Below are 22052 nucleotides of genomic sequence, written 5' to 3' on the forward strand. Positions count from 1 at the left end.
AATATGGCACCAAATTTGGTTGTGAAGAAAAACACTTGTGGTTACACTTGAGAATATCTTTGAGAATAATACTTCTGTTTCTCGTATAAATGGAAAAAGTAAAATATTTTCATTGTTCCATTCATTCCTTTGGATGGCGATCACACTGACAAGCCAAAGTAAAAACTCTAGCACACTGCTTTAGTGTGTTCAATGGCTTCTAAGTGTAAATGGCATGCCACTTAAGCTTTGGGAGTGCTGTGGTGCATGACACACAGTTGAACCCAAATCAAATTCAATGTATGAAGTGTTCTGTCATAGCATAGGTTTTAGTCTTAGCACCGCTTGCTTGCAGATGCTTCAGAGCATTTCGTCCTCAGTCTGACCACCGCCTAATGCTTCAAAGAACACAGTGAGATGCGAATATGTATATGTCAAGTCTGGCACAGGGACAGTAAATCAGTTCATAATCATAATTCCGTTTTATGACAATAAATAGTTTTAGAGTTCTCTTTACGTTTTACCTACAGTATTCAAGTTTCATATAGGTTGATAAAAAGGCGCATATCCCTTAGATGTCCTCTGAATGAACTTACCCCCAGATTATGAACAGTCAGAAAGAAAATTTTCATTCCCTCAGCAGCTCAAATCAGCATTCTGTTTTCTGACTCAAGTCAGACACGTCTTATTTTCCCATCCACACATACGCATGCATGCACACGCTTAAGCACTTGCATATGCACACATACTTGGAAAATGAAGGGATTATTTTTGACCTCCAGCAAAGGCAAATGATAAAAAGACTTAAGTTACTTCTTCCTCCTATCCTGACAGTTTTTCAATATCCATAATCACTTCACAACAGATCTCTTATCTATTGTGAACTCCTTGAAGGCACCTAGTGTCACCTAGGCAGGGTAGAACTCCCCATGACCATTTTAAGTTATGCTTTGTTACAGTAACATGGTTGCCCTTGACAAGGGTTCTTTTTCTTTCTCGAAGAGTCAAGAGACTCTGAGAACTGAATAATGTTGCAGTGTTTGCAGTTAAAGTTTGTGCCCTTATGAATGGGGGCTCTGGGCCAGGGAAAAAACTCTTCTCCAAAGGTCAAGAGGTCCAGGAGCCCCAAGGCAGAGGAGCCTCTGTCAGACGTAGGCTGACTCACTAGACTGGGTCCTGCCCAGGTTAGGAGCCTGGGACAGGTGTGACACGTCCTTCTTGCGTGGTTCACAGATAGACTTCCTGCGTGCCTGCACCCCTTGGACGGCTGTTTTTATCTTCCTCCAGCCGAGGTGGTTGAGCTCTGCAAGGTTGAGCAGCACACATATGCCGCTCACAGCAAACATGAAGACCAGGAACACAGTCTTCTCTGTGGGCCGAGACACGTAGCACTCCACCTCCTTTACACAGGGGTAGCGGTCGCACTCAAACATCCCCGGCACGTTGAAGCCATACAGGAAGTACTGCCCGGCCAGGAAGCCAATTTCCAGCACGTTGCGGAAAACCACCTGGATGACGTAGAAGCGTGAGATGCCTTCCTGTCGCCGCGTTTTAGCACTCTTTTGTTGCGTGAGTCCGCGGGGTGCGTTCGGGATCTCCTTGACCTCCATGCAGTCGTGGTCCTCCTTGCCGCTATCCGGGTTCTGAACCAGGATGCCGTTGATGTTCCGGAGCTTGCGAGCGTTTGGAGCGTGGTGACCTTGACTTTGATCCATGTAAGGGTGCAGGAAGGAGTAGCTGCGATCACGCTGCTTCGCAGACTGATGCACAGAATACGTTATGAAGCAAAGACTGGGTGTACACACTAGAATTATCTGGAACACCCAGTATCGTATATGTGATATAGGGAAGGCCTTGTCATAGCACGCCTGGTTGCAGCCCGGCTGCATGGTGTTACAGATGAACATGATCTGCTCGTCCTCGTACACCTTCTCACCCACAATGCCCACGATCAGGATGCGGAAAATCACCACCACTGTCAGCAGGATCCTGCAGACAGATGGAAAGGGGGGAGGGGGGATGGGGAGGGGGAGGGGGTGACACAGTAGAGAAAGACAACATGTCAGTGATATGTGGATGGGTAGATAAGTGTACCGTGTGACTGAGTGCTGTTCTCAGCGCAACCACTTCAAATCAATAGAAACAAAAGCAGTTCAAGAAGGCCGTATTTATCGCCCACATGTACTCCATGTGTGTGTGTGTGTGTGTGTGTGTGTGTGTGTGTGTGTGTGTGCGTGCGTGCGTGCGTGCGTGCGTGCGTGCGTGCGTGCGTGCGTGCGTGCGTGCGCGTGTGTGCGTGTGCGTGTGTGCGTGTTGTCAATCAGTTACTGCAGTGCTAAAGAAGGGTGGAGTTGCTGTGCTCAACGTAGCATGCTCACATGAATTAACAACTTGTGTCATGAGATAGAGGTGATTTATCACTGCTGAGCTTAAAAGGGATTCACACGTGTCGTGTCGTGTGTGTGTGTGTGTGTGTGTGTGTGTGTGTGTGTGTGTGTGTGTGTGTGTGTGCGTGTGCGTGTGTATGTGTGTTGCTTTTATGCATGACTGTGTATACACGATAAAACCAATTATCATTTAATTATAATTTTGTACTCATCCGAGATAGCTGTTGTTTTCTCGAGTCTTGAACACCTATAGTACCACTGAATGCACCTTTTATTTCACTCCATATCTTTCTCTCCCTTCGGCTTGCTCTTTGGCACTTAAGCAGGGTTTGTGGCAATGCACTATTATATGGGTCAGTGGTTAGAGGGCACAGTGTCACAGTTGCCAAGGGAGCTGCAGTGTGTGTGTGTGTGTGTGTGTGTGTGTGTGTGTGTGTGTGTGTGTGTGTGTGTGTGTGTGTGTGTGTGTTCGTGTGTGTGTGTGTGTGGGAGGGGGGGGGGGGGATACGGTGCACCAGTGCTCTGACAACTGTGCCAAAAAACTGGGGAAACTGTACCCATTGGCATCAAGATTGGCAAAAAGGAGGTGTCTCTTTCCCATGACTCATACAGACAGAGGGTGTGCACTGAGTACCTAATGGGAGGCTGGCTGATAGCATTCCCAAGGGTGCATTAGGCCACAGACCGCCATTTGATACCGTTTCTATCTCTGGGATCTGAATCTACACTGAAATCCTCTGTGTTATTGGAGTTACTGACCCATAAGGGTCCATTTGAAAACAGGGGATACTGTAGCCACTTGGCATCAAGATTGGCAAAAGTGGAGGTATCTCTTTTCCACAAGTCATAGAGGGGGCGCACTGAGCCGGCTGATAGCATTCCCAAAATCCCCTGGTAGCCCTTTGCAGGAATTACAGAGGAAAGTGGTGAGATTATTCGAGCAGAACTGCAGATCTCTCCTGACGCTGCAGTGCTGCATAGGAGTGCACAGAATGGCTTGGTGGACTTAAAGAGACTAGAGCTGCTGCTTACGTATACGGTGTAGACTGCTCGGAGGCTTGCTATACTGTACAATTATTCCATCATCTGGGGTCGATCCAGCAGCAGCAGCACTGCAGAGGAGGGCCCTGAGTTTTGGGGCTGGACTGTCAGCTTTTTCTGATGACTCAGGAAAGCCTTGAACACTGTGGGACTCCCTCTGCTTTTTATGCTTCATTGCGGGGAGGGAAAGGGAGAGAGAGGGGGGGTAGAGCATGGAGGAGCCAATTTTTTTTTTTTTTACAACCCACTCACTGACCGTGTGGAGTTACATTGAGTGGCTTGTTATCACACTACTAGGCCACCTGAGGCAACTGGAGGGACATAGATAGAATGCCCCCAGGGGAACCAGCACAGCAGACTGGCCTGGCCTCACTGACTTGGCTGGAGAGGCTGGTACGGATGTCACTGTTTGGGCCGGCGCTCTATGACATTCTCAATATTTGTGATAATATTTAATAAGTCCCCCCATTTTGATATGCATTAGGCCACGGACCCCCCATTTGGTACAGTTTCTCCCAAACTACAGATCTACAGATACAGATACATTTTCGACCAATGAGCTCGACTCACCAGCTTGCACACAAGCTTTTGCACACAGGGTTGCGCACGGAGGTGACTCTGCTGCGCATGCAAGACATAACTCTATGACGCCGAAACAACACAGAGGATCTCTGCGACGTCATCGTCCCCAAACACGGAAGAAGGCGGGAAAAGGGAGTATGCGCTGGTCGAGCAACTCCATAGTAGTGAATGGGCGGGGATTTCCGGTTACCACTATAGTTTGTTTATAATACTCTATAGCTGTAACCTATGCTGAGTGTATAGTATGAAGAGTGAACGCTGTTCTTCTTAAAAAGACTACCTAGAATCCACCATTAGGATTGAGGGCATACGTTGTCGTTAACGAATGAGATTGGAGGGTGACTGACCATGGGGAACAACATGACTGCCTGAACTGCGGCAGTCTTGCGATGCTCCATCGGCGCCACGCTGTTTCCCATGTGGATCCCGAGATCCACGTAAGGATCCCGAGATCCACAGAATTCAATTTCTGACGATTATTTTTACAATTCATTTAAACAAAAGGTCTCTCTATAAGTGTGTGTGTGTGTGTGTGTGTGTGTGTGTGTGTGTGTGTGTGTGTGTGTGTGTGTGTGTGTGTGTGTGTGTGTGTGTGTGTGTGTGTGTGTGTCTCTAGAGTCTGGTGTGTCTTAAATGAGCCCCACTGCTAACACCTACTCCTCAGGACCAGTTACCACAGCAACCATAGCCATGACGTGAGTGATGGTATAAATTCTTACAAGGGCAAAAGTGTCAGACAGGGCAGAACGTGTTACCGTGGAGCTGACTTAAAATAGAGCAGCATGCTGCTGCAGGACTGTTCCTGCACCACCTGCGAGTGTGTGATTTTTTGCGAGAGGGAGGGAGGGAGGGAGGGGGGAACGGCACACATACTGTAAGGCGAGAGAGTGCAGAGAGGGAAAGAGAGGCATGTGCATCCCTGGTGTGGGATGGCACTCGCCTCTGAGCATCTGTGCTTGGAGCAGCTGTGAGCTGTGTACGCTACACTGCCTTTCGGTGTATTTGTAAAAGAAAAAAAATATATGTAGCCTCACCTTTGGTGTTTCATAAGTTGCATGCTTGCATGCGAATTGTACCTATCACTGAAAGCGTATGTCGAAGACTAAAAAAAGGGCATGAGTGGTTAAAACACCTAACTAAGTGATTAAAATACCCTGTGGCATGCACGCACACACGCATACACTCACGCACACAGACACAATTTGTTGATTCTGGCCCGCATTATGTTGCTACCAAGAAAGCAGCTATTCTACACTACACATATATATCATTTCATACTGTATGTTTGATGAGCTGAGATGCAAAGAATTGATCTACAATACAATGCAGGTTCCAGTACCCCCTAATTCTGTGTGCACATGTTTGTCTCCCCCGCTTGTGTCAATGATTATCAGAACAATCAGAACATTCACCAGACATTGGTGGTGAATGTTCTGAAAAACAGGCACCTTTATGTACTGTATCAGTCTCACAGACTGGTCTTACAGTGATGAGTGACGGCCAATACTTCCGGTATAAGGTATAACTTCATATATACTTTAACCACATGAACCCTAGCATCTCTATTCTGGACCTGTCATAATGGGCCAACATTGGGCGAAAATAGTCAAACGAGCTTGTAGAGCGGCTGTTCACGACGAAGAGATTTGGTGTAGAAGGAAAAAAGGAGAGGACCAAGTACGCTGGGGAACCCTGGTCAACAAAGAATATAGGGTTTAAGTGGTTAAAATCAACATAGTTTTGGGCCTGGACCGCTGGCGCAGCGGTCAGGGAATCTAGGCTACAATGTAACCTGACAGCGCGTCGTGGGTTCGAGTCCCCGATCCACACAGCCTTTGCTGCGTGTCACTCCCCATCTCTCTCCCTATTTCCTGTCAGCCTACTGTCCTATCGATAATGAAGGCATAAAAGCCCCAAATGTTTTAAAACAAATGCTATAATATATATATAGTTTTTATGATAAAAAGAGCAGAATATTAAATGACATTATTTATTGTCATAAACTGCTAGTGAGGTAACCACTGTACTGTAGTAACAAAGTTTTTGTAGATCAAGGACAGAGCCCATTAAGTTTTCCTCTCGTCTGTTATAGGGAAACTTCCCAACATCACATCAGAACAAATGGGATTTAGGTTCGAAATCTGTGATGTTTCCCTTTAAAGCACTGCAGGTTTCACAGTGCTGTTGCCTACTATGAGGACGCATACAGTGTGGGCTGCTGCACTGTATGCAGAGTTCTGCTGCAGAGGCTACTTGCTTTGGATTTCTCACTTACAAGTTCCAACATGCTGCAATATAGGGTGTTGGGCATGCATGTTTACACACGTGTGTGTGTGTGTGTGTGTGTGTGTGTGTGTGTGTGTGTGTGTGTGTGTGTGTGTGTGTGTGTGTGTGTGTGTGTGTGTGTGTGTGTGTGTGCGTGTGCGTGTTCTGCTGCTGTGGTTACAGGATAATCAGCAATGAACAAAATTGCTGCATTAGCAGAAAGCAGTGAGAGGTCATCTGCAAACATCAGTGTTTAAATGCTGCAGAGGGGCTCATACATTACTGCAGGTTGAGGCGGAAGAGCCCTGAGGGCTTCCACTGTATGGTAGAATATTCAGTGACCACAGGAAATGACGCAAGAATCATTTTGAATCAGATATCAAACCCGAAGGGATAATATCGTTGCTGTTGGCCGGAACCTTGTATGTGCTAAAATACTTTTCTGGAAATGGGGGGGGGGGGGGAGTATTAACAAGAGCTTTTAGTCAAAAGCTCTTGTTAATACTTTCAATTGGTTACATATTCTTTTAAACCACAGACAGACTTAACCACTTTCAACCTGGCATCACCTGGCTATAGTCACTATAGACAAAGTGTTTCAAAAATAGCAGATCTACAATGCGACACGTTGTGAGCTTGTACTGTAGATCGGAAATTGTCTTTACCTTTACACTGTCATACAACAAAATATAAAACAGGGCATTCATTTATGAAATACAAAACATACAAATATGAATTGCGGAGATACAAGGTTTCTGCCCGACAACAAATCAGGTCACCAACTTGGACTGCTAAAATAAATCAGCAGGGGATCATGTAGCATCCCATTCCTTACTTCATGAGTGGCCAGTAGATGCCCATGTCTAAAATGTGTCATTTTTATCTCTCCACTGCCATGAGTGTGTCCTAGAAAAGCTAGGGCAGTCATTTTCAACCCTTTTCATTTCAAGGCCCCCAGTGTGATCTGCATTAGGCCACGGACCCCCATTTGATTAAAAGAATATATATTATAATAATCTCTGGGACCCCAATCTACACTGTCAAATACTATACTGTTGTTTATTTATTTTTTCCCCAGTTAACTCAGTTAAATGGGATCTTGCATGAATTCCTTCAAGCATTTTTACCAAGCTATGTAAAATATATCGATTGTGGGTTTTCTTCTAACACACGCGCATGCTTTTTAACAGAATTTTGTTTTGTTAAAGAAGTTACAGTTCTCAGAGTTACAGGCCCGTAAGGGTCCATTTGGACGGTTGGTGGTTCCCCGTCCCCGGACGGACCCGACGTTGAAAAACAGTGAGCTAAGGGGACATTCTGCTGCCCTAAGCTGTTCAACCAATCCAAGTGATATAGTTATTAACTTCTTGACCATGTTTCTGTATAGGTCATACATGTTAAAACTAACATAACCAAACAAAGCCAAAAATGTAACACCAGTAGATAATTGTTCATGTTTAGCATACAGTATACAAAAAGTGTGTTCTGCTGTATGTGGCAACTTGGACCTGTGTTCCCGCTAACCATGAGCGCAACAAGGCGTCAACAAATAAATTTGTTGCGGGCCACATCCATAGAGTTATAATATAGGCCACATCAAACCTACAGGCCTTGTCTTGACATATATGATGTAGTGGAAGGATGAAGAGAGAGCAAGTGAGCTAATAAAGGAGGAAGGCTTAATACATCACTGTGTGACATGTGAGCATACAGCTCACATGGAGCTAGCCTGAAAGCTCTTGGCCTAGTCAGCGTACTCTCTTCCTCATCTTTTGCCAAATTAGTTATGTGGCTCATTAGGTAGCTAATGTCGCATGCGTTTTTCTAAATACGTGGGTTTCACTCGATGGCCATGGCAGCTCTTAAATCGATTTGTGTGTAAGGTCGACTACGTACCTGAACTGTCTAACAAAGCATTTCAAAATTGGCTCGACCATTTGAAGTACTGTATGTTAACACTGCGCTGACGCATGAATTGATTGGCATGGAAGTAAAACTCATAAAATATTAGTGACCGTGAAACCCTTAATGAGTATTGTTTTGGGGAATTTCATCGGGCTGGGTTGTTTCAATGTTGAGCAACAGGCAACCATTTTAAATATACATGGGTGGTGCGTAGGCTGGCAGAAAGTTGACAGTAACACAAGATATGAAAGCACAGTAGAGCCTGTTATTCCATCTGTTGTGAGCTTTTATAATGTTCCTGCTCTCATCAAGGCTCAGGTCATTCATGATTGAATGACTGACATGACTGACCCAAATGGGGTGCTATAACATGCATGAGGACAGTCGTGGTGTTTTTATAATGTAGGGCAGTGATTCACAACCTGTGGTCCGAGGCCCACTGGTGGGACATGAGGATATTGCAAGTGGGCGCCCAAATAATTGGAAAACACTAAGATTTTAATGATAATCTAACATTAATATTAAAAAAACATATGTTTTCATTGTGATACCGATAAATAGGAACTTAAAATATACTACATTAGTTCCATTGATCCAAGCCAGAATACAATCGATTGATTGATCATTCAAATAAACATGCTCTGAAAATGCACATGGCCCACCCATATGACCACTTAACGTGTTAAGTGGTCAGATGTGTGGGCCTCTCGCACTTTCAATATTTTCTAGTGGGACCTTACCCGGAAAAGGTTGGAACCACTGATGTAGGGTCAGCTCCAATGGCATTTAAACTTAACATTTTGACTTAACTCTTAACATTTTGACAGTGAAATGATAACATGACTATGAGTTAAAATGCAGAGTGGTAGCTTTAATGTGAGGTTATTATTCAGCTAATTATGTCTAACTAATTGATTGGTCGGCATCTGTTTGACCTGTAAGACTGTGTAAATGCAATGGTAGTTCCTCTTACGCTGGTGCATTGGCTGGACATGCACGCGCGGACACACACACACACACACACGCGCGCGCACGCACGCACGCACGCACGCACGCACGCACGCACGCACGCACGCACGCACGCACGCACGCACGCACGCACGCACGCACGCACGCACGCACGCTCGCACGCACGCACGCACGCACGCACGCACGCTCGCACGCACGCACGCACGCACGCACGCACGCACACACACACACACACACACACACACACACACACACACACACACACACACACACTCCATTCAGCAGCTGCTGCTATGAGTCTCTAGGGACAACAATGCCCCTAAGCATAACAGTAGGTGCAAAATAAAACACACATACTGACACATTCTCACTAACACAATCTACATACTGTACTGTATTGTGCATCAAAGGCACCTTTTATGTGATCAGAGAGTGACATATTTTTGAAGGTTTGTTTAGCTACAGTTGCAGTGGCAAAAGTAGTACTACAGTATAACGCATATGTAAATGTATACTGGGAACCCAACTCATTGAGAGAACATAATGAATGAGTTGGGGTGTCACAACATTTTTTATTGATTAATTGATTAATCGATCCAATGAGCACAAATTGATTTGAATGGAATCCATGGCTTTAGAATGTAATGTCAAATAACTATTAAGAGCCAACCTACTATTATAATTGTGTCCTATTGTGGATAAATATCAAACATGGTTGATAATTATCATCTGTCGGCAGATCAGGAGATTTTAAAATTTAATTTTGTCCAATCTGTATGGTAGAGTATATATAACAATATAACTTATACAATTGGTATACAATTGGGGTGGTTGTATTTTGTCTCCCTGATCTTCTATTGAGACGAATTTTGACCTGATAATCAAGATTCAATTTATCCCCTGAGCAAGTAGGCAGGCTCTATTAGCTCAATGGTAAAGATGTCCAAGGAAACAGGGTTCAAATCCGGGGTAGAAGAGGAAAGTTACATAGTGCAGCTTTAAGATTGGATCTTTGAAATACATTTTGAAATAATCAGTTCCAATTAGTCTCAAACCAGGAAATTTCGGGAGGGTGTTCCCGACTCCAAATCTCCCCGATTGTCTGTAGTGTGAGCCCGCACAGAAGTGCAACAATAAATAATAGCGGATAATTGATATGAAGTGGAAATCTGAAGACTTTTTTATTGGATTTTCTATTGAAGCATTCAGCATCAAAGACAATCTGAAGACTTTTAAGAAGTATCGTCAATCAAGGCATGAGCATATTCTAGTGTGGAGAGAGAATCAGATTGGAGGGTAGAGGAGGACACTTCATGCAGAGATGTGTTTTCAGTTTTGAACGGGAGACAGAGTGACTCATCTTGTTCTGCCTTGAGTAGGAAGGTAATTCGTCCATGGGAGGGAGAGAAGTGAAATCATCGATCAGCATTACAACTAGGCCCACTGATCATCACTGCTCATCTGTTTTGTACACTATTGATGAACCTTCTTTATACAGGTAAAGTGTAACGTTATTGAAACTCAATTTCTTTATATTCTTGCTATAAATAAAGGGCCTCACTCGAGTTCAAGTCAAATCCTGTTGCCCAAATGAATGATTGTACCAAATGAAAGCTGAAATCAGCTTTGTTGGCAAAATGTCTGCTCCAGTAGTTCAGTCAATAGCATTCAACAGCATTCAACATCAGGTATTGCTGTGCAAACAAACTAATAACCACAAAAAGGTATAATGTCAGGGAAAGCTTAGCTCCTGGTGACAGGGATGTAAATTATTAATTCTGTCATCAGATGCTGAATCAATGTGGTTTGATAATATGTGGTTCATATTCTGACGGCACATATCTCTGAAAGACTCTGTGATTTCACACTTGTAAGTTGCTCTGGGTAAGAGCATCTGCTAAACGCGTGAATTGTAAATTGTAAGCATACATATATACACGTACGTACAAACATACATACATTACAGACATACATACATTACTCACATACATTCTGTACATACATACGGTACGTACATATACAGTACATACAGTACATGTACTGTATCTACATGCATACATACATATACCTAGATAGATAAATATACATACATACTGCATGCACGCACGTACGCACATACAGTACATACATACGTATATACCGTATGTACATACATACATACAGACTACTACATACATGCATACACACACACACACACACACACACACACACACACACACACACACACACACACACACACGATCCTACACATGGTGATTATTGGGAATACCTCAAGTATAAAGGACAATTCCCCCATATTGGATTATTATTTTGAATAAGAAGGTTGTCCTTGAGACTGAGGGGTTCCTCTTTGTCATGAATATTCCGCTCTGTTTTAGAGATCCACCAGAAAGAGAAAGATTTAGCAATAGACTTATTATTGTATTCTGTTTTTATGTACTGTATATGATAATATACATAAACCTTACAGTGATAGGTCAGTCAAACAACTTTTGATAATATTGATAATATAGACATTTTTTTTTATCTTCTTTCTAGACTACATACCATGTGCTAACTACTTATAATGTTCCAAGTAGCTACTAATTAAGATTTGCCAGAGCTACTTTCTTAGATTGGATCAATTTGACATTGTTTATGAATGATTTATTCACACAGTGTTTGTGTCTCGGTCCATTACTGAGCTGGGGGTTTGTTTAAGAGAGAACGCAGTCCGTTTTGGATCCATGCCACAATACCATATAATGTAGAGTGCTGCTGCATCACCTGAAATGTCCCCTGCATGCTTTAAAAGGAAACGTAAATTAATTTGTAACGTATCCTGTTACAACTGGGTTGGCTGTCAAGTGTGTGCAAACCTAAAGCAGCAAGGGTTCCTCCCTGTCAATCATGAAGGTTACTCGCATCAGCTACAGGAAATCGATGGCGTGTGTGTGTGTGTATATGCGTGTCTGAGTGTGTGTCTGTGTGTCCGTGCATGTGCATTTGCATGCATGAGCGTGTGTGTGTGCAGTACAGTACACTATGTGCGTGTGTATAGATGCATGACCTAGTGTGTTGTTTCCTCTGCAGAAGTGTCAGTTAGCAGCTCCAGCTGCTAGCTATGACACAGATCCTACCGTGATTATAACCTCTGCTCGCCCCAATGCTGTGCAGAAGGAACTTCCCTTAACTACATGAGCCCTAGCATCCCTAGTCGGGGGCAAACATTCGGCGGAAATAGCAGATCTACAAGCTCACGACGTATCGCAGCGTGTCATGAGCTTGTAGATCTGCTATTTTTGGCCAAGGTATTGATGTAGAGGAAAAGGAGGGGGCCTAGTGCAGACCCCTGGGGGACTCCGGCCAATGAAGTATTAATTTCCTCACTGTCTCTCTTTATCTCATCATAATGTTCTTCATCCTGTCTCCATCCTTCTCTCCCGATTTGTATTATTTCATCTTTACCAGATCACTCTAGTCTGCCATTATCTCCCCCCTTTTCTTTTCTTTTTTTTCCTCGCTCTACTTGTCTCTGGCACTGACCTCACTACAGCATTGCAGTGTAGAAAATGATGCATCAACACACTTCCTTCCCTTCTTCCCTTTCTACCTGCAACGTCTGTAACACTGACTTAATACAGGATTGCAGGGTTTATTCCTGTCATGGTACAGTGCATGAACATTTCGTATCGGAGACCACAGATGTGTGTGTGTGTTTGCACACATGCACATAGATCGCACAGAGACACAGACCCAGAGACATCTGTGGTCTCTACAAATGCTCCATAGTAATTAGATAACATTCGTATAAACGTTTAATAAGCCTTTATTTTAATTAAAATAATGATTTTGATTACAATCCACCTTACACTGTACCTTCAAGAATAATATAATCGCTCGTGAGGAGCATTTCTTCTCTTTGGTAAACATTGTTTATAGGTAATAAAGATACATTCCTGATTATTTGAAATAACTTGGACCATTTGGGGATTGTCCAGTAATGAGACTTGCTCTCATGTCAGCGCTGTTCCATTACACTAGTTTGGCTTCTATTGTGGCTATGGGTGAAGAAATGGTAACATATCATTCATAAAAGGAAAGGAACATCTTGCATAGAAAACACACTTCATTCACTAAATGGTCACCTCTAACAGGCCTACCATTTTTTTTTAACCAGGTTTAACCAGGTTATAAACTTTGTTTTTACATGAGGTGTGCTCATATCACATCCTTGTTTTTTTTTGTTTTTTTCATATCAAATAGACTCGGATCAAAATTCTGGAAAATGATGCTGAGGTTGTACACACATTTTCTTGTTTTTTGAGTCTTTATTAGAGCAGACAATTAGATTTGCTCAGATTGTAAAAATAGTATTTACAGGTACATTTTTACATCCTCAAACTCGGGTTAGTTAAATGAACAAATAGTGGCCATCTAACAGCACATCTAAATGGGCTTTCCAAACTCTTCTTCCTTGTTCTTCTCCATAATAAACAGTCTCCACCACTGTTGGCCGCTGTTGATGGGGAAGGACAGGTCTAATTTTGTAAATGCTGACTCTCAATCGCACAAATGAATGGTTCTGTGTTACAAGCTGTGGCAAAGGCATTTATTCATTTAAAAGTCAAGTAAGACCAAAATCCAAGCTAATGTGGCCAAAACTGGAATGATTTAACCCTTCCATAGTCACATTTCAGGAGTATTAGATGAAAATAATAATTAATGTGTTATTGTACCTTGTTCCTAACGTTAGCACTAGCTACCCCTCATCTCCATAGAATCACAAGTCAATCTCTAAATACTTCGCTCCTTAGAGACTGAGGACATTGTCCCAGCTTTCATTTCTAAAACTGGGTGAAAAAAACAACTGCATTGCAGAACCAATCCACAATCTTTAAGGCAGTCCTCCATATTGGGGCAGTGACATAATTAGTTTATAAGAATAGGTTTGTTAACATTTGTTAACGCAGGATCTAGTTGCTAGAATGCTGTTCTAGCAACTACCTGGAATTTAGAAGTCCCCAGACATAACAGTAGGCAACTTGAGACGATCATGTCCCGGTCATGAGGATTACATAAAGGGGCAGACATTCATTATTAATTGAACTAGCACTTTGATTATCTCTGACTTGTCTCACGTTGCCAGACGATCAGAGATCTCTGCCTTGCCTATCGGTATTTGGATTTTAGATTTCTTATTTGGATTTGTTCTGCAATTCAGTTTATTTGTTTTTACTTTCTAATTGTTTCCACATAGTTTTAGTAATGAAAGCTTGGAGATTGTCCTCAATATCTATTGAGTGAAGTGTTTAGAGACTGACTTGTGATTCTAAACTTGTGTTGGGGCAAACATACTTTGCAATTTCTTTGAATTGTCTAGTTTACATTACTTTCATAGACTTACTGATCAGCTGGTTGCTGCACTTTGGCTTTCTGCTCTAACTACTTAATTTTTCATATGTCAGTGTGGACAGACATGGGGGCCGCTGTCATTTACGGGGCTGCCAATTAGTCACCAGCCAATTGCTAGATTAGTGTGAGTATAGGTTTAGGCATAGTTTTTGTCCCGACCTCATTTGTGTTCCCAGTCTGACACACGGCATTAATGATCAGCTTCCTTACAGCTTTTCCCCAATTGCCCTTTTCATACACGCACAACATGCACAATGCCAAAATAATGTCATCACATGCACCACACAGACACAATGATGGAGGGAGGTAGGGGCATGCCTCCTGACGGATATTTGCGCTTCACTGAGCACCCCTTTTTAGTGGAGCGTTTGTTTTTTATCTTCTGACTGACACACACACACACACACACACACACCTTCTGACTGACACACACCTTCTGACTGACACACGCGCGCGCACACGCACACGCACACGCACACGCACACATGAGTGTAGTAAACTATAAATGCCTTCCATGGTATCTAGCCCCCTGCACATACAGTATAGTGTTTCGATAACAATAGGACCACATATGTTGGCAAGCAGAATAGATTGAGATTCAGTACAGCTAATGCCTTGCGGCCAACTACAGAGCCATGTAGGACAAACACAGTCTGAGGGAAACCAAAACACATGCATATCAGTTACAGTGCTATTCCCCATAGTGGGAGACCACTGTTCCTGTATCCTTCCTGAATAGGGCTGTATTATCACTTAGTTACCAATTCATATGCATTCATTTAACAAGAGTGATAACTACAATGAGATTAAAAGATGAAGAGGATGAGGCCAGGTTTGGAATGCATTTATTTCAACTACTGTATATGTTGGGTGTAAGCTGTGTATGATCCAGCTCAGATTTGATCATTACTTCATGAGAAACATGCATCTAACAAACTGAGCGTCATCTCTGTGCTTCTAATTGTCTATGACTTTCATTCACTGAATCGTTCACAGATGTATGTTTTGTGTTTGTCTTTTGTGCTAACAAGCTATCAGTGACTCCAGCTACCACACTGTGAAACATACAGATTACTGTAGGCATTCCGTTCAGTTGTTAAGAGGCCTAAGTGAATTCACCCATGTTTTAAATTGTAACTTTGTGTAATGTACTTAATCCCCAAACCAAATGAATGTAAACTTGATCGATAGCCTTTCATTCTTTTATCCACAATGGTTTCTCATAGAATTGCATGTGTGCGCGCACACACATGCACGCACGCGCACACACACACACACACACACACACACACACACACACACACACACACACACACACACACACACACACACACACACACTCACGCACGCACACACACAGCAATCAAACAGTGCTTGGAAGAGAGCAAAGGTTAGACCTTGTCCTTGTGGACTACCTGTGGTCTGTGATAATGAACACAGCAGTGCTGTGGGTTTGTGTCTTATGCTGATCTCGTTAAGCCACATTTATCCTGCCATGCTTTTCTGGAATGTGACCTTCAAATTGTGAATCACATAAGGATGTGTTTTACTTGCTGAACCACAATTTATACTTAGTCGTACGACGGTGTCCGGTGCCGAAAATAGCAGATCTACAAGCTCACAACTCATCTGCAATTTTTGGCGCAGGACACCATCATACACCATCGTACGACTAATATAAATCAGAATTGCGGATAGAGCTTAGCCAGTCCCACACATAGATGTGTGTCTAATAGCTGGAAAATTGCACCTTTGATTCGGACTAATCACACAGATGATGGAGCATGTTTTTCACACACCAGATATTCCAGCCTTTTCCACAATTCCTGTCCCCACTGCTAATCAGACTGCATGCTCATCTGTTCATGTATATGCCTTTGCCACCTATATTCTTCAGTCACCATGTCAGAGACACTTTTCTTCCCACCTTCAATTTCTCCTTCCACACCTGTTTTCTCATGATCTCTTCATCCCCCACACCTATGTTCTGCTCTCACTCCCCCCTTCTGTCCTTCTGTCCTATTGGTCTGTGGCCAGCATCGTCAAACCTCTGCATCTATCAATGGCTGGGCTATTGGGTAGCTTCAGCACGGGTCGCAAGTCTCGCTGAATTAACAATAATGCTCAGTACACCGATCGATTATGTGCAATCACTGTAGTTTACCCCTGAACTAATGATGGGTGTGGGGGTGACAGGGGTAAGAAGGACGGCAGGCGAAGTGTAGAGGGTGAAGGATAAGGGATAGAGGGGGAGTGAAGGGAGGGCTCACTAGGGAGAACAGCAGTGCACAGGGGACCACAGGGACGAGTTGGAGTATCCAATGGGATATCGTCAACTCGCTGAACGTGCAGTACATCGTTAGCGTACACATAAACAACGCAAACACTCAGCTTGTGAAACACATCGAAAGCACAAATCAAAACTGGGAGGTGGGGTGCTGGTTCAGTCTGCACATCAGTGGAGGAGGGTATCAGTCTTACCTCCCAATCATGGTTGAATGCTGCTGGACCGCAGCCTCCAGCAGCCTCTCTAGGATGGTCCATTCACCCATGGTTCACAGAGGGTCTCGTCGAAATAGTTAGAAGAAGAAAATGGGGTTTCTCCGGGAGCTGGTACCCCTACTCTCCTGCTTACCCTAGATCAGCGTTCTCGTTCTTCTTAGAGGCGGTTGGTCAGTGTGTGGGGTGCAGGGTGTTTGGTTATAGGGGTGCAACCGATCCTGTCCCGCACCAGCTTCTTTTGACCTCTATTCTTTGACCTGACTGCTTGTCCGTGAGTGTGTGAGTGTGTGAGTGTGTACAGTCCTGTCCTGCTGTGCCTCTCTTCTTGGCAAAATGAGGTGCTGAGCTGAACACCTCGCTCCCCTTTATCTATTCTCTCCTCTCTCTCTCTCTCTCTCTCTCTCTCTCTCTCTCTCTCTCTCTCTCTCTCTCTCTCTCTCTCTCTCTCTCTCTCTCTCTCTCTCTCTCTCTCTCTCTCTCTCTCTCTCTCTCTCTCTCTCTCTCTCTCTCTCTCTCTCCCCTCTCTCTCTCTCTCTCTCTCTCTCGCTCTCTCTCTCTCTCTCTCTCTCTCTCTCTCTCTCTCTCTCGCGCCTCTCTCTCTCTCTCTCTCTCTCTCTCTCTCTCTCTCTCTCTCTCTCTCTCTCTCCCCTCTCTCTCTCTCTCTCTCTCTCTCTCTCTCTCTCTCTCTCTCTCGCTCTCTCTCTCTCTCTCTCTCTCTCTCTCTCTCTCTCTCTCTCTCTCCTCTCTCTCTCTCTCTCTCTCTCTCTCTCTCTCTGTTTTATCCCCTCCCCTGTGCAGTGATGCTTCTCTCCTCCTGCCGCACCACTCTGTTCTACTCTATAGCATATGCTATAGCTCACCCTATGACAGCCATGATCTCCTATTCTCCTCTTTGCTCATTTCTCTCTCTGTCCCTTCACCCCCTCCCCCTCTATCTTCTCCTCCCTCTATGTGTCCCTCTCTCTGTCCTCCGCCCTACCCCCAGGGCGTTCCTTGTACCTTAGATGCACCCCCTGCCATTAGTGACGCTTGACGCTTGTCCTTGCATTGTTGTAGAGCGTCTCGTACCTTTACCGCACCCTGGCTACTCTGACCCCAGTGCACACATCACGCCTCAGCCTCCCGTCCTCCTGTCCTCCTCCGCTCTTTTGCCTTATTCCGCGGTGGCGCACGCACGCGCACACTTCCACACACGCTCGCCCTCAACGACTGACTGCCGCTGCGTTAATTCCCGCTCTCCCATTTCCTACAGGGGCCGGCAGATACGCGCCACTGCACGACACTCGTGCCGCACACTGCCTTGCCTGCTAAATGTCATTGCTAGGTAGCTCCGAGCGCTACGAGGAACCATACAATGCACACACACACAAGAAAGCCTGCCTAGGCACACACATCCATGTAGCCAAGCACGCACGTGCGCGCACACACATGAATGTACCACCACCCAGTGCCTTAGTAATAAATCAGCTGCCTTTGCTGCATCCAGTGAGGGTGAACGGAGGCAGTGTGCAAACCTGCTGTCCTGTATTGTCGCCCCCCCCCCCTCCCTTCCCTTCTCCTCCGGCTAATTTCAGCACAGTCCAATGCCCGGAGTCATGTCTGCCGCAGAGAGTCAGGATGAGATGCTGTCCTGTTGAACCTATTTAGATGCTGTCCTGTTGAACCTATTTAGATGCTGTCCTGTTGAACCTATTTAGATGCTGTCCTGTTGAACCTATTTCTGGGTTCCATCATCTCTCCCTCTCTCTTTATCTCTCTGTCTCTCTCTGTCTCTCTGTCTCTCTGTCTCTCTGTCTCTCTGTCTCTCTGACTCTCTGTCTGTCTGTCTGTCTGTCTCTCTGTCTGTCCCTCTGTCTCTCTCTCTGTCTGTCTCTCTCTGTCTCTCTCTCTGTCTCTCTACTTTTCCTTTTTGTTTTCCTCCTTCTGTCTTGCTTGTTGCTCTTGTTTGTGTGCGGCTGTGCAGAGCTTGATCCTGTTGACTGTGTAGTTTGGGTCTCTCTGTGTTCAGTGCTATCTCTCTCTCTCTCTCTCTCTCTCTCTCTCTCTCTCTCTCTCTCTCTCTCTCTCTCTCTCTCTCGCTCTCGCTCTCTCTCTCTGCTTTGTGTTATCTCTCTCTCCCCCTCTTTTCTTTCTCACCCTCTTCCTCTCCCTTCCTCACCCTCTCGCACGCGCTCGCTCATGCAATCGCTCGATCTCTGTCACACTCTGTAAGCATGCAACACTCCCCCCCTCAGACCTGCTCTCTCTCTCTCTCTCTCTAGTCTCTCTCTCTCTCTCTCTCTCTCTCTAGTCTCTCTCCCTCCCTCCTCCCTCTTTCTGTCTCTGGTGTAAATGTGCTTGGATTGCTACCCTGATTGCTGCTTCACCTATGCTTGCAAAAAGAAAGCCTCCCTCCGTAGTGGTGTGTCTGTTGCTCCTCTGACAGCCTGTAGAAAGGAGCGATTGGTGATGATACAATGCCTCCTGCAGCCCCCCATCTCTGCAATCCTTTGTCTCAGTCTTGAGGCAGTGCTTTCTGTTCTCTTGTTGATCACCACCCAGTTCAAATGGTCTTGATCGCTCTCTCTCTCTCTCTCTCTCTCTCTCTCTCTCTCTCTCTCTCTCTCTCTCTCTCTCTCTCTCTCTCTCTCTCCTCACTCTGTGACATCATTCAGCCCATGGCTCTAAGGAGTGGTTTACTGGGAAATTGCAGCTGTGCCCCCCCAGCCCCCCTACACACACACACACACACACACACACACACACACACACACACACACACACACACACACACACACACACACACACACACACACACACACACACACACACACACACACACACACACACACACACACCATCTGTCATACCCCAACCCACCTATCTCCATCTCTCTGTATTCAGTGTGACAGCACACCCAGTTGTCTCTCTGACCTAACCCCCCTCTTGCCCTTACTGTATTTTCTCCCCTCCTCTTCTCTTCTATTCTGCCCCCCCCCCCCCCCCCCCCCTCATCATTGTACCCCCTACCCCCATCCTCCCTTGCTCTCTCTCCCTGTCAGGAGGGATGAGCACTGTGCAGTACTTTGCTGTGACATTGAAAGCTGCATTCATTATATTAATATTAAGGTGGTGTGTAAATGGCATAGCATGCGCTGCAGGAGCTCCCTCCTACACACACACACACACACACACACGCACACACACACACACACACACACGCACACGCACACGTGCGAGCACACACACACACACACACACACACACACACACACACACAGACACACACGCAGGCGCACGCGCACGCACACACACATACACACACACACACACACACACACACACACACACACACACACACACACACACACACACACACACACACACACACACACACACACACACACACACACACACACACACAATTCAATTTCAATTCAATTTCAATTCAATTTCAATTCAATTTCAATTCAATTTTTCAATTCAATTTTCAATTCAATTCAAAGGGCTTTATTGGCATGAGAAAACATACGTTTACATTGCCAAAGCAAAAAGCACAATACAACAATACAGCAATACAATCAAAATAAAAAATGTACACACACACACACACACACACACACACACACACACACACACACACACACACACACACACACACACACACACACACACACTACATCATTATTATGCATTATGCATTTTTCCACACACAGTCATGTGCACACAGAAAGGAAACCCAGGTGTATATGAATGTGACTTGGCCTGTGAAAAGACTAGAGAGGAGAGAGCAAGGAGAATGTATAGACGATAAAAAAGGAGTTTCTGAGAGGTAATGGGGATGGGAGAGGTTAAATATACAATTGTTCAGACCATGGTCGCTCCATCTAGAAGATGAAGTTATGTTTTTTTAAATAAATAACACAGCAGCCAGACATTGGACAAGAAATACAAAGTGCAACGGTTGCCTGAGGTGACGAGTTCTATTCCCTGTACAGTAAATTTCGTATCTGCTCTGGCAATCTGTTTCTGTGATGTTTCAACGACGATAATCTTCTAAGGAGAATTGACCAGTTTTTGCATATCGTCGCTGTCAGGTGGAAACCTTGTATGTCCAAAAAATATTATTACCATTTAAAGAATTTGAAAATAATAATAATAAAAATGAAATAGCGAAAATAGCCGATCTGTGTTGTGAGCTTGTAGATCTGCTATTATCACGAATTGTGTGCGACATTCTTGTATGATGAAGTACGGAGATGGTGAAATATGGAGATGTGAGGTTTCTGCCCAGCAGCGACGATATGTGTCTTGTCACGCTGTATAGCGGTAGCCTCAGGAACCTCCCTCACAAGATCCAATCTTATTGTATTTCTTTACAAATGTGCAGAGGCACTGGCAATTAGTGGAGCGGAGAGCAAGTTCACAGTCCTTACACAGCAACTTCCACGGTGAATTAGTGATTGATCTATCTCATTCGCTATGTGCACGTGCACACGTGAATACCTTTTGCATTTGTGTGTATGTGTGTGTGAGAGAGAGAGGGAGGGGGTGAGTGAGAGAGAGAGAGAGAGAGAGAGAGAATGATGGAATTGTGTTAATTCAGCATCTTCAGCTGGGAACCTGGGGGTCTCTTCTGTACCAAGGACACATGGCGTAGGAGTGGCATAGAGGAGAGGGGATGGGGGGAGGGGAGGCTGTGAAGTGTGGACGGGCCTGGTGTGACCTGGCCTGCCTGGGCAATAAAACACAGCCTCTGAAATGCTGGCATCAGCCGAGTTGGTCCGGGGTTGGCACTCTGCTCACGCTTTGAGAAGAGAGTTCTGTGCTGGATGGCACATGAGAGAGAGAGAGACAGAGAGAGAGAGAGAGAGAGAGAGAGGGGCAGGTGTGTCATCATCGTTGACCTAGAACAGCCAGCTCAGGCGTGCATAAACGCACACATACTGTATTCACACAGTCATGAAGGCATTAAATCGCCACATACTGTACGTTGACTCAGATGCCACAATTATGTATCATAATGACCTTGGTGAAATCAGAATGGTT

General features: G+C 44.7%; 1 protein-coding gene across 1 annotated transcript; it reads right to left on the reverse strand.

Moving 5' to 3' along the window:
• Nucleotides 1–945: 945 nt before the first annotated feature.
• On the reverse strand, nt 946–17074 carry LOC311056501 (gap junction delta-2 protein-like; the record flags this gene model as incomplete). Its single annotated transcript, XM_084073163.1, has 2 exons — nt 946–1968; nt 17004–17074. The coding sequence occupies 2 exons, from the start codon at nt 17072–17074 to the stop codon at nt 1125–1127; spliced, it is 915 nt and encodes a 304-aa protein (XP_083929289.1). The 3' UTR covers nt 946–1124.
• Nucleotides 17075–22052: the final 4978 nt, after the last annotated feature.

This window comes from Gymnoscopelus microlampas, assembly GCF_963454915.1.
Source record: "Gymnoscopelus microlampas genome assembly, chromosome: 12".
NCBI lineage: Eukaryota > Metazoa > Chordata > Actinopteri > Myctophiformes > Myctophidae > Gymnoscopelus > Gymnoscopelus microlampas.